General features: G+C 35.0%; 1 protein-coding gene across 1 annotated transcript in view; it reads left to right on the top strand.

The window, feature by feature from the left end:
- Positions 1–10,324, top strand: part of LOC115209596 (tripartite motif-containing protein 2-like) — a 35,848-nt gene extending 25,524 nt beyond the window's left edge. The window contains exon 2 of the mRNA XM_029778035.2: positions 7,647–10,324. Within this exon, the coding sequence (XP_029633895.1) occupies positions 7,672–9,492 (1,821 nt within the window). The 5' untranslated portion in view covers positions 7,647–7,671 and the 3' untranslated portion in view covers positions 9,493–10,324. The remainder of the gene's footprint in view (positions 1–7,646) is intronic.
- The last annotated feature ends 3,424 nt before the right edge of the window (positions 10,325–13,748 follow it).

The following is a 13,748-nucleotide window of genomic DNA, read 5'->3' on the forward strand; positions in this document are numbered from 1 at the left end:
ACATTCTGCTGGTCAACATTAACATTGTATGTTTCTGTCATTTTTCCTTTCATAAAGGTAGCTTTTGCCCATTTATCGAGGCCAAATTGCATCCTGATGTCATCACTGAATTGTTTAACAACTGCTAGTAAGCCCTGTTGGTGATGGTCACGTTTTCTGCAAAGAGCTTTAAATCATCTATATAAAAGAGATGATTTATATTTTTATCAAACATTTTATAGCCATTTTGTACATCATTGAGCAATTTCGAGAGAGGTATTAAGGCTAGACAAAAGATGAGTTGTGGTAGAGAGTCAACCTGGAAAATGCCACATGAAATTCTTACATCTCCAGCATTGAGAGATGCATTGTCATTTTTCAAAGTCAGTGTGATTTTCCATGATCTAAAACTTACAGACAAGAAGTTTCGCAGATTAGGTGATATTTTATACATTTCTAGATATTTCTTAATACAGCTATTTGGTAGAATATGAAAAGCATTTTTATAGTCTATCCAGGCTATCGACAAGTTTTGTGTCTTTTGTGACACATCTTCCAAGATCATCTTATTGATGTGTACGTTTATATCCTTTTCGCTCATTAAGGAATATGCCACTTTCTATAAAAAAACAAACTATAGGTATATGCAGTCAAGGCAGATGTTAGCGTGTTATACATTGTTGTTAAGCAGGCTATGGGTCTATAATTTTTTGGTTCATTTGTATCTTCATTTGTTTGCAGTAGGAATGTAACACCATTAACTAGCCAAGAGGGAATCATGCTAGGCTGTTGCATTTCCTTCAACCTGATCCATCTGGTAGGTACCTAAGAGATCAGTAGAGAATTTTTTGCTCTTTTTCAAAATAGAGTGAAGCTTTATCGGTCTTCCATGTTTTTCAACAGGTTTTAGCATCCAGTCGTTGGTTGTTTCAAGGTATTTGGCTAGTCCGATTATGGTGGTTTTCTGCGTACGTTCAAGCTGGATCAAGTCTCAAACTCCCTGAGCTCTGGGAAGGTGAAGACGATCCACGTCTGCCTTTGGATGGTGCGTATTATTACAAGTCAGTATTATTTCCCTGGTATTCCAGTTAAGCACATTGAAGCTATAAAGAACAACTGGGACTGCTAAGGAATTTATGGCTAACATCTTGTTACATGCATTCAGCTCAGACTTCCGGACTGCTAGAACTCTTCTATAACATTCCTTCCTAACCTTCTCTTTCATGTTTGCATGCTGGATACTAGAGCCTTCATTTATTCCTAGGTATTTATAAGTTTGTTCCTGCTCAAGTTCCTTTATTATTTTTACGACATCTAATTCGATTGAACTTGACTTTGCCAATTTCCCTTTCTTAAAAGTGGCTTTGGCACACTTTTCAAGGCCAAACTCCATCCCGATATCATCACTGAATCCTTTCACAGTATTTAGTAGTCCTTCAAGCTCTTCATCATCTTTGCCATATAGTTTTAAATCATCCATATAAAATAGATGACTTATTTTCTTGTCAATTTTGTAGCCACACTCTGATCTATTTGGTTCACTTGAGAGTGGTATTAGTGTTATGCAGAAAATTAGTGGTGAAAGTGAGTCACCTTGGAAAATGCCACAGTTTATACTAATATTGTTTGAGCGCAATACTCCATTAGAATGATATAATTGGAGCTTCTTGTTTCATAATGACATATTATACTTTAAAAAATCTAAAATCACAGGAGAAATCTTGAAAATGTCCAGCGATTTCAGAATCCACGAATGTGGTATGCTGTCGAAGGCTTTTTTTTATAATCAATTTTTACTGTATTGAAAGTGCTTTACGTAGGATGTGTGCGGTACCTAGCAGTACTATTTTCTGTATGTTATATATACTTGTAGTTCTGGTGTTTTTGCTATGTATATATCTGAATATTTTTTTTATCATACCTAATATGCCTACTATGATAGGAATTGTTTCTGCTTTTAGGCTCCACATTCAAGTTACCTCTATTTCCAGATCTTTGTATTTTGAAGTTTTCTATGTTTCTTTTAGAGAAACATTGTCATCTGTTGGTAATGATACATCGATTAGAAACATTTTGTTTCTTGGTGATCTCTGACAACTATATTCGGCCTATTGGCCTTAATTTCTCTATCTGTGTGTATTGGCATATCCCAGAAAATGGTTGCTTTCTCGTTTTCTGTTACCTTTTCTAGTGTGCGCCCATACCATCTTTTTTCAGTTGTTATTCTATAGCATTGGCATAGCTTCCAATGTATATTGTCCCAACTCTGTCATGTCTGTGTACATCTTCTTCTTCTTCTTCCGATTATTGGCGTAATAGTAGCTGTTATCATTATTATTATTGCTATTGTTATAATTATCATTATTACGATTATTATTATTGTTATTATTGTTGTTGTTATTATTATTATTATTATTATTATTATTATTATTATTCTATGTTTGACTTTTGCTTTATATTTGTACAAGTTGGCACCCAGAGACCTCAAGAGACAACAGGGTTGGAAGTTCATGTTGTTGTTATGCCTAGTGTGCCATATATTTGGGGGGTGGGGATGTTGTACTAATGAATGTCTAAAAAAAAAAAGTTTTTTTTTTTTTTTTTTTTTAAACCGAAAATTATGGTTGTTTTAAACCTTGAGGTTACATAGAGAGTATTTTGCGTAGGATATGAGCAGTTCCCATGAGCACTATCTTTTGAACTTCTGCCATTTTGGGGTTTCCTGGTATCTGAGTTAGGTAGCTATCAGCCCCTTTTGCTATCATTCCCAGGGCACCTATGACAACAGGTATTGTTTTAGTCTTCAGCTTCCACATTTTGCTGATTTATATTTCAAGATCTTTATATTTGCTCAGTTTTTGGTAGGTCCTGACAGATACGTTTATATCGATTGGGACAGTCATATCAATGAGGAGGCATGTTCTTTGTTTGAAGTCTTTCAATATGATGTCTGGCCTATTTGCATCTATCTTCCTGTCAGTTTGAATGGTGAAGTTCCAGAGGAGTGAGATGTGGTCATTTTCAAGCACTGGGGGTGGTTTGTGTTCCCACCAGTTTTTTTCATGGGGCAAATCCAGGTTTTTACAGATTACCCAGTGAATATATTGTGCAGCTCTATCGTGCCTGTTGAGATACTCTGTAGGCGCTAGAAGACTGCACTTGGAGACCACATGGTCAATGGTTTCATTTTGTTGCTTGCATACACGACACGTTGGACTGCTTCTGATCTTTAATATGTTGGCCTGGTAGTTTCTTGTTGGTAGGCATTGATCTTGAGCTGCTATGATAAACCCCTCTGTTTCAGATTTTAAGCCAGAGGCCATTAGCCATTGATGGGTCAGGGCTTTGTCGATATCTGCATTATTCGCTCTCTTTGGGTATTTGCCGTAGAGAGGTTTTTCTTGCCATTTATTGTTCAGAATATCTAAGGCCGCAGTTTTGGCACGGGTTTTCATGCGCCTAGCTTTTTCTGTGCTTGTTTCTTGTATGTCTATCTCTAATTCCGAAATTGGTTGTATTCGGAATTCACTTAGATATTCCTTTGCCTGTTTTGTGACTGAGTATGATGCTTTCTTGTTTTCATGTTTTGAGACAAGTTTTAACATCCAGTCCTCAGAGTTTTTCAGGTAGGTGTCTAGGCCAATTGTAGCAATCTTCATTGTTATTGCCAGTTGCAAAAGACACGGCCTCCCTCTTTTCTTGGCAGATAGAGTCGTTCTGTATCTGCCTTAGGGTGGTGCATTCTATGCATTGTCAACAGTTTCCTTATTTTTCTGTCGAGCTGACATATTTCAGTAATTGACCAGTTAACAATATTGAAACTGTAAGTCACGACTGGTATAGCTAATGCATTGATTGCTTCGATCCTGTTTCTTGCATTCAGCTCTGTCTTGAGTATTGCTCTCACTCTTCGATAGCATTCTCTCCTGATCCTTTCCTTCATCTCTGAATGCCTTATTCCGTTCCCTTCAATTACCCCTAGGTACTTGTAGCTCTCCGCTGGGTCTAGTTCTTTTATGACATTCTGTTGGTCAAGGTTAACGTTAGATGTTTCTGTCATTTTTCCTTTGATAAAGGTAGCCTTTGCACATTTATCGAGGCCGAATTGCATTCTGATGTCGTCACTGAATTGTTTGACTATCGCTAGTAAGCCCTTGAGTTGTTGATCATTTTTTGCAAAAAGCTTTAAATCATCCATGTAAACGAGATGATTTATATTTTTATCAAACATTTTATACCCGTACTGCGCGTCATTGAGCAGCTTTGAGAGAGGTATTAAGGATAAACAAAAGAGGAGTGGTGACAGTGAGTCACCCTGGAAAATGCCACACGAAATTTTTACATCACCAGCATTTAGGGATTCACTGTCACTGTTCAGAGTTAGTGTGGTTCACCATGATCTCATACTTACAGTCAAGAAGTTTCGCAGAGTTGGTGCTATCTTATACATTTCAAGGCATTTCCTAATCCAGCTATGTGGTAGACTATCAAAAGCCTTTTTATAGTCTATCCAGGCTATTGATAAGTTTTTGTGTCGTTTGTGACAATCTTCTAAGATCATCTTATTGATGAGTAGTTGGTCTTTACAGCCGTAGGATCCACGTTTACATCCTTTCTGTTCATTAGGGAATATGCTGCTGTCTGTTAAAAAAACTATAGGTATATTCCGTCAGGACAGATGTTAGAGTTTTGTACATAGTTGTTAAGCAGGTTATGGGTCTATAGTTTTTTGGTTCATTTGTTTCTTCACTTTTTGGAAGCAGGAATGTTAACCCATTAACTAGCCAAGGAGGCATCCTACTAGGGTGTTGCAGAACATCATTGTACAGTTCTGTTAGCAGTTCATGGCTCTCTGGGAAGGCATTCAGCCAGAAGTTAGGAATTTTATCCTTTCCTGGAGACTTCCATTTGCTTGACCTCCTGAGAGCAGATCTTATATCTTCTACCTTGACACCCTCCCACTTTTGCTCTTCTAAGGGGTCCAGTTCTGTAGATATTCTGTCAATCCAGGGGGCCTTTTCGTTGTGTGTTTTTTCTTCTGCCCAGATTTTATTCCAAAATCTCTGCACTTCTTCTTTTGATGGTACAGACCCTGCAGTAAACGCTGTTTTTCCTATCTTCCTGTAAAAATTCTTGGTGTTATTTTTGAACATGTTGTTGTCCTTGAAAAATCTAATACGCTTTTCATACCTCGCTATGCGGGTAGCTTTGGCAGATACCTTTTGTTTGATGGTTTCTATGGTGGCATCAATATCAAGTATAGTTTTCATATTGTATTTTTTCAGTAATTTTTGGATTTTTGTAGGTTTGGTAGTCTTGTGAGCCTTAAGGTTTTTCAAATATTCAATGTCAGATCTAAATACTTTAATTTGTTGTTGCAGACGCTCTTGCCAAGAAGGCTTTTTGTGGGACTGTTGCCGTTTTCTAATCTTTACACCACATAGGATCGTTGAGATTTTCGCGGATGCATAGTATAGGTGGTTGAGGTTTGTGATACCAACATCATTAACTGAAATTATATCCTTAAGTGCAAGCCGGATTTTACCAATTATTTTCATGTTTTGGTTAGAGTTGCGGATTTTAGGAAGTGTATCACGCTCATCCATGCTGGTTTCTTTAATTTTCAGCCATTCAATCATGATTTGATTTTTTAGCTCATGTAGTTCTGTTGGGTCAATATTTGTGTGACTTTCTTTATCTATTTGATGCTCATCTGTCTTAGTGTTTATGATTGGTTCAGGGCGTATTTCACTTTGCCTATCACTTATACTAACTCTTTCAATCCTCTCTTCGTTTTTATCCGCCCTGGGCTGGTCTATAATCATTTCCTCTGTATTATCTTCTCTAGCTGCAGCTTCGTTCATTTTATCCGATATTGCTTGTCTAACCTGATCAATCTCTACTTCAGTCAGTAATTTCTTTTTTATAATGTTTCTTCTAACATTGGCAAGCTTGTTACTGTCTATGTAGGGTCTTACTTCAGGGTGTTTCTGTCTCCAGTTTAAGTATGCTTGTACAGTGCTAGACTTATCTGTGGGGAAATATATGGCATGGTAGAAGGCCTCGAGAACTTCTTTATATCTTCCCTAGACCATTTTTCCTTCTTTTTCTTTTGATTATTTGGTGATGAGCATGGATGGCCATCTGTTGGAATATTCCGGTTGTGGGGTTCGTCCAGCTCCTGTGTGTTGGGAAGATTTGATCCAGTAACTGATTTTTCAATCAGGATTTGGTTCAATTTTCGGGTACGTGGTCTTTTGTAATCCGCGCAATGACCAATGCGGTTTATTGTTTGATTTGTTGACCTTGAAGCATGACGAGCATCCATTCTTATATTAGGAGATGGATCTGTCAGTTTAGGGTTCACTACATGTAAGCATTGCTCATAGCGCCGCTTCTTAAGACTAGCAGATCTATATTCGTCTGTATTTTTTTGTTGATAGTTTTATCTCCGGACATTTTTTTTCCTCCTTTCCTCCTCTTCCTTTCTTCAAGGCTTACTGTGTCTGTATTAGTTCGAAATAATGAGAATAAAATACGGAGAAGGAAACGAAAAGAAAGGGAAAAAGACGGGATCTGTCAGTTATTATTGTTATTACTATCATCTTTCCCACCATCACCATCATCAGCAACATCACCATCACCATCATCATCTTCAATGTGTAGCCACAGCCACCATCAACACTCCATTGTGTTGGAGAATGGGTGGTTAAAGAATTCATGTTCTTTGGGTCTATAAATAGCCACGGTAGATGGTGGAGACAAAGGACGTTAATGGTCAGTAAAAGGTCAAACCTGTTTACGTTTATTTATTTATTTATTTTTTTTTTCCCGTTCTCTTTTCTTCTTCACCACATGCATATGTATGTGTATATATATGTATATTCACTCACACATATTATCTGATGTTTTCGTCGAAGATTTTTTTTTTCCTTTCTTTTTTTTAAATAACTTTCTGAGTTCAATGTTATGTATATATTTTTAAATTTCTGAATTCAGTTGTATGTATATAGTAGTAGGTGCTTAATTCCATAACTTTTTATCGTGCATTTAATTGTGTTGTTACAATAAAAGGTAATTTAAAAGGCAATTTTACACATTCTTATAGTCATGAGAGACGACTAACTGTAAATGTTCACACAGAATTGGAGATATTTATGTTTCTAATTTTTCTTGTTAGGTGTACGTTTGTATGAGCTGTAGATATGTAAGTTTTTTTTTTTTTACTTATTTTGAGGGTAATTCAAATTACTTACAGAAAACAGTAGATCTTCCAGTTTTCTACAGTTGACCTGCTGGGTTCGCTGTTGCCAGTTCAGAGCATCGTAAAAATACGTCCATCCTCTGTCACGTCCAGCCGCCTTATTATTATTATTATTATTATTATTATTATTATTATTATTATTATTATTATTATTATTGTTATTATTATTGTTATTGTTATTATTGTTATTGTTAGTATTATTATTATTATTATCATTATTATTATTATTATTATTATTATTATTATTATTATTATTATTATTATTATCATCATCATCATCATTACAATTATTATTATTGGTGTAGTAGTATTTGTCCTTTTATCGTTGTTATTATTATCATTGATATTGTTATTCTTGTTGTTGTTATTATTATTATTATTATTATTTCATTACTTTTTTCAGCTTTTTTTGTGAAATCTACGTTTTAATGGCATCCTTAAGCTTGACGGATCTCGAATGTTCCATATGCTTCAATCAGTTTGACAAACCGAAAGGGCTTCCCTGTCACCATTGTTTTTGCGTTGAATGCCTACAGGATCATATAAATAATAATAAACAGTCATGCTTACAAACTGGCTATTTTTATTGCCCAATCTGCAAAGCTGTTACCTATCCACTAGATCGTAGCAAAGCGGTAGAAGAATGGGCGAAAACTTTTCACAATGATTTTCGGATTGGTCAAATACAAGAAATAGTTTCATTTGAAACGATGATGAGTTGCACGTGTCATGATAACAATGAAATAAATCTGTATTGTACGTTTTGTGAAGTAGTTATTTGCAGTGAATGTCGCACTGAGAAGCACCAAAACTGTAAAGGAGTTTTATCCATAAGTCAAGCTGCCATATCAAAACGAATCGAAGCTGAGAATCATTTGAAGTTTCTGAAGGATTTGAAAGCAGAGGAAAGCAAGAAACTTAAAGAATTACACCTGGAAAAAGAAAATATTCTTAGTGATAAAGAGAAAATTTTGAACAAAGTCGACGCACATGTCAAAGATATCGTTCGAATGATAACATCTAAAGGAGATTTACTGAATAAAGACGCCACAAGAATGATGAATGTTGAATTAGAAAAACTTCGTATCTACGAGGAAAATTACAAAGAAAAAATAGAATCCTTAAGAAATTGTATTGAAAAAGTTTCTGAGGTGATGAAAGAAAAATCTGCTTCAAAGTTTGTTGTGTCTTATTTCCCAGTTAGAAAATGTATCAACAGATTTAATTCTTCTGACTACCGTCTAACACGAAGAGTGTTATCATTAAATATTACATCGGAATTTTCAAAAGCCTTGCAAGATTTAGAAAAATGCCCATTCGGCCATGTTAGTTACGAAGGCGATATATCTAATGGAGAAATAGAACATACAGAAGACATGAAAAATTCTAAAGGGCTAAAAAAGAATCACAATATTGTAAATTTGCAAAAAGTTGAAGAATTTACATCCGATGACGAAAGTACCTTTACATCAATCTTAAATTTAATTTGTATCATTCCTGGGGGAGGATACCTGATGAGCGACAACAAACACGGAATCTTACAGTTCTGTCCGAAAGGTAATCAAATTAACAGATTTGATCTGAGAAGTCAGCCGCATGGATTGTGCATTCACTCTCACAGTTTCGCAATCGTATCTCTACCCGATGAACTTCAACTGTGTATAATTAAATTCTCCCGAAACTTTGTCGCAAATGTCATGTGCATGCTGAATTTCTTCAAAAAATATAAAAGGATCCAATGTAAATCAAAGTACAGTGCCATCGCTAAAAGCTATGACGGAAGGTTAATTTGTAAATGTCTAGAAAAACCTGTTATTGAAGTCGTGTTCATTTTTGATAATAGAGCCAAACCACTACAGCAATTCTATCTTGATATCGCTTATGTTTCAAAATCTGATCCTTGTTACATGACAATAGCACCAGATGAGACAATTGTGCTTTCGTGCTACCGAGCTGGATTATTGTACGGTATCGGTCGATCTGGAAATAAAAAATTCCACATCAAGAATGTTGAAGGACAACCGATTGAAGGACCGGGTGGTGTCTGCTGCGATACTGAATACATCTATGCCACAGAACTGGGACGTTCAAACATATTACGTTTTGATTTATGCGGTAACTTCATAAGTTATTTGACTCCTTCATCAGATCTCCCCATGCCCGTTGCATTAGACATCAACCGCAATGAGAAACAACTGGTTGTTACGCGAATGATACCGAAACCAACAATCGAAATTTACCAACTTTAAAATTTATCATTAAGGTCTAGTGATTGTGTTTGAGTATGGTTTTGACTGTTCTATTTATTTGTCAATTCAAACAAAATTCTAAAAGAAATATTTAAAGTAACAGATATCAGGATAACATATGGCTGAAGTCAGATCTGTAAACATTCATTCAAGTCCATGCTCAATAATATAAGTACACACACTTTCCCACATACTCACAGAAATGAATATGCTGAAACAATACAGGCGAAACATAAAACACGTAATCTATTCTACCTTGAATTTCTAAGTTTAATGTCAATCGATGCCATACATATCTATACTGGAAATCATACTCGCATATATACATGCATATGTGTGCAAAATATTTATTTAAGTCTAATTATCGATGCATGCAACCTCTAAGGCATGAATGCGCACGTAAAAAGCGTGTCAACGCTGCTGGAAAAAAATGATGTGGCGCTTGTAGTGTTCAGGATTTATACACATTGAATATTAAAAAAAAATAGCCATGAGATTTGAGACAAAGAGATGTTTCTAACAATTATTCTATTTTGAAGTATTGAAATTTGATATTGCAAAGTCAAATAAATGGTGTTGAACCGTCTGTATTAAATCAAGGAAACTGATATTTTTGAACCATTTAGAATATTTATTATATCATTCGTAGAATCAAACCATGGATTTACCTGATGATACTGGTAATAAAGCATTGCATTGAAAAGTCAAATAAATGGGTGTTGAACTGTCTGTATTGAATCAAGGAAACTAATATTTTTGAACCATTTGATTCGTAGAATCAAACCATGGAGTTACTTAAAGATACTGGTAATAAAACATTGTAGCAAGTTAATTTCAAATGTTGTTTTCATTATGATTTGGTAAAGTGAAAAAGTACGGCACATATACCTATTTGAGAAGCAACCCTATCATATGACATGCATAATTGTATATTTGAGAAATATAATCTATTCAAACCTATAGGGGATCCATACACTCTGTACAACGTAATATATATAATTAAATATAAGAAAATTTCACGCGATACGTCTTCTTTAATAGATAAACATCAGCCCCGTTTACTTATCAAAGAGAGTGTGGAAGAAATGATTCAGTTAGTTTGCTATGTGCGGAAAAGTTTTACACAGAGCAACTACTTTCATTAGTAATAGTGAAATGTATTTGTTTTTGTATTCATGACTTTTGAGTATAGGATAAGAAAGGTATTTTCAGAATAGATGAAATATATGCATATATATTTACATATATACATGCACACACTCTCACACTTGTATTAATAGAGTGTGTTGATAATGCAGTAATAATGCTTCTATGCAAAAATCACAAATATTCAACAACAGCTTGTGTAAAATTGATTACTAAAATCGCAGTCATTTTTGCTTAGCTGAATGTGTTTAAAGGGAATATAATATTGTTTATCACCTTTGCGTTGTATGCGTTCCTAATCAGTAGTCATTTGATACCATGAATGCTTGTTCTGTGTTGGAGTACGTAAATGTAAAAAACACACACCTGCATATATATACGTAGGAGACAGAGGGTAACATGTTACTGGTAGTACAGTTGTAGATCAACATTTGCGTTGATGTGTACATATACTTACATACTTAAAATGTATATAGTATCTGTCCCACATTAATCGGCTGAAACGTTTATATCCATGTGTAAAACAATGTAGGTATGCAAGGTCATGTATTTATGGAATTACTCTCCACTGCTGGTGCGTTTAATCAAGTATATATGTATGAAAGTAAAAATTTAAAAGAAAACGTTTTCAAATAAGAAATGTTCTTATACAGGAGTTCGATTTGTATTTTACACAAGGTGAGTTTGCACACACAATTAAAGACAGGAACACCCATATTGCTGAGAAAGCTTCATACGTAAAAAAAAAAGATATGTTTGTATAAAAAGTATGCGTGTGTATAAAGTTTTAAGGTACGTTATACTTTAAATACATTTTGCAGTAGGAGAAAAATTGCATTTTGATATCCGGTTTCTGCTGCTACGGAGTTAAACAAAATTTGAAGAAGGTCATTTCAATACATGTATCCCCTGTATGGTAGGTTCATGTGAGATCAAATCAATTTTGTATTACCCCCAAACTTATGTCATTTCGATGAAAGGTACGCAACTTGTGATTTGTGTATTTCATGCCGTTTATATTAGTTTAACAAGAGTTAAAGTTGTGTTCTAAGAAACACTTACAACATAATTTATTTTAAGTTGTCTGAATTACAAGAGAAATTGTTTTTAATTTTGAAGGTAGGACCCTGTTTGAAGTGGAAGCTACAGTTTCACCATTTGTTCAGTATTTTGTGTAACTTTGCCTAGTGGTTTCAACTTTCTCTTACATTTTATTATTGGATGGTTTTCTACAATGTCTTTCATTTGTTGGTCCTGTAACTTTAACATTAAGTCTATACAGGTGTTGATGAAAATGTCGGAGCTTTTTGGGTTGAATGCTTTCCTCGGTGTAAAAAGTAGATATTATTGTGGGTCGATTGGTTTAAAATGTCTCTTTCAAGCATTGCATTTTGTGTTGTTATTAGTATATCTTAAAAGGGGAACTTATTCTTTTCAAATCTAGGCACAAGGCCCGAAATCCATTAGTTATTAACTAAATATGCTATTTAGTCTATTATTTTCTTTTGCCGAAGCACTTGGTTACAGGAATGTAAACTCATTGTGAAGCGATGGTGGGGAACAAACACTAACACACACACACACCACGGGCTTCTACATAGTTTCTCTCTATCAAAGTCTCTCACAAGATATTGGTCGAATCGGGACTGTAGTAGAAGACAATTTTCAAAGGTGTTACACAGTAGGGCTAAACCTAAAAGATGTTGGAATACTCACATGTAGTTGTCTCCATATTTTGTTTACGTCAGCCGAACTCTTATGTTATGTATAACTTTGGTTTCACGAAATACAAAATTTGTGTGTTGGTCATATATCTTACGAAGTTGCACTGTAAAAAGAAAAAGAAAAAAGTAGATGGGCTGTAATAATCAAACAAAGTTTTGTATACAATATTGTTTTGTGTTACTTTTGAGGAATTTTTGAAACTGTTCATTTTATGGAGATGACATGATTCCAGGAAAAAAAATCAAAATTATATAATCTTTTTTGAAAATCCATCTCAGGTAAATGATTTTCGAAAAAAAAACCAACAAAGCAAAACAACTATACCAGCTTCTCCGACAGCTTTCATCCACCCATCTGCCCATATTTTAATACCTGTTGATCCAACAGGCAAAGTTGGTTGAAGCCACAATGTAGTCACTCGATATGCTAGCAATATTAGGAAAGTGTCTGAGAAATATATTTTCCAAACTTTTAATTTTGTAAATCACTTCTTACCTCGCCCGTCGGAAAACAATACTCGTCGCACAATCATGATGCATGTTGAATCAACATACGAAATGATTTATGTCTATATGCGGTAAGAAATTTTCATTCACATAATTCTGATATTTTCACATATAATGTAGAACAAGTTTAAAAATTTTAAATCCCCTTCTCCCGGCTTTAAGAATAATGACGCCTGTAACACTCCCATTACCATTTCCCGCTCACCATCTTTCACGGAAATAACGAAAGATTGTCTCTGTAGATGTTTATTCTCAGTGTTTCTCACAAATGGATCAGCCCTTCTAGCGAGAGACTACATTAGCACGCTTCCAACTGTCGCTCTTGCTCCCACGGTTTAACCTTCCTTTCTCCCTGCATGGAAACTTCAACCGGTTGTTACGTAATTTCATTTTAACTTCCTTGTTCTTGTTTAACAGAGTGGTTATCAAATTGACAAATATCTGAGTGCCTATGCGCATCAAAATATCAGAGTAATACGTTTCCATCTTCCTGTTTATTCACGAGGAGGCAGAATGTACTTTTCCTTCCATGAAGTTCTTTCTTGGACTAGTACTAAATATTTTAAAGCCTTTCTAGAAAAACTTCTGGAAATTACCGTTTAAGTCTTCAGACCGAAACTCTTATCTATTTTGAGTTTGTGAAATGAAAGATACATTATTTTCCTCAATAGATACGTCTTCACAGATTCCGATATGTTTGAAATTGGATTCTGCACTTAACCAAAAGGATTCTCCATAATTAGGTTCACTTCTTAGCTTTCAGTTGCATTTCCATCAACATTCAGAGTACATAATAACAGAGTCTTTCATAGAAAGGAAAACGAAACTGCGGCAGGTAGTAAGGAGTTAAAAGTAGGGAGCAGACAAATCGAAATGTTT

The sequence above is a fragment of the Octopus sinensis genome, linkage group LG3 (assembly GCF_006345805.1).
Source record: "Octopus sinensis linkage group LG3, ASM634580v1, whole genome shotgun sequence".
Taxonomy (NCBI): domain Eukaryota; kingdom Metazoa; phylum Mollusca; class Cephalopoda; order Octopoda; family Octopodidae; genus Octopus; species Octopus sinensis.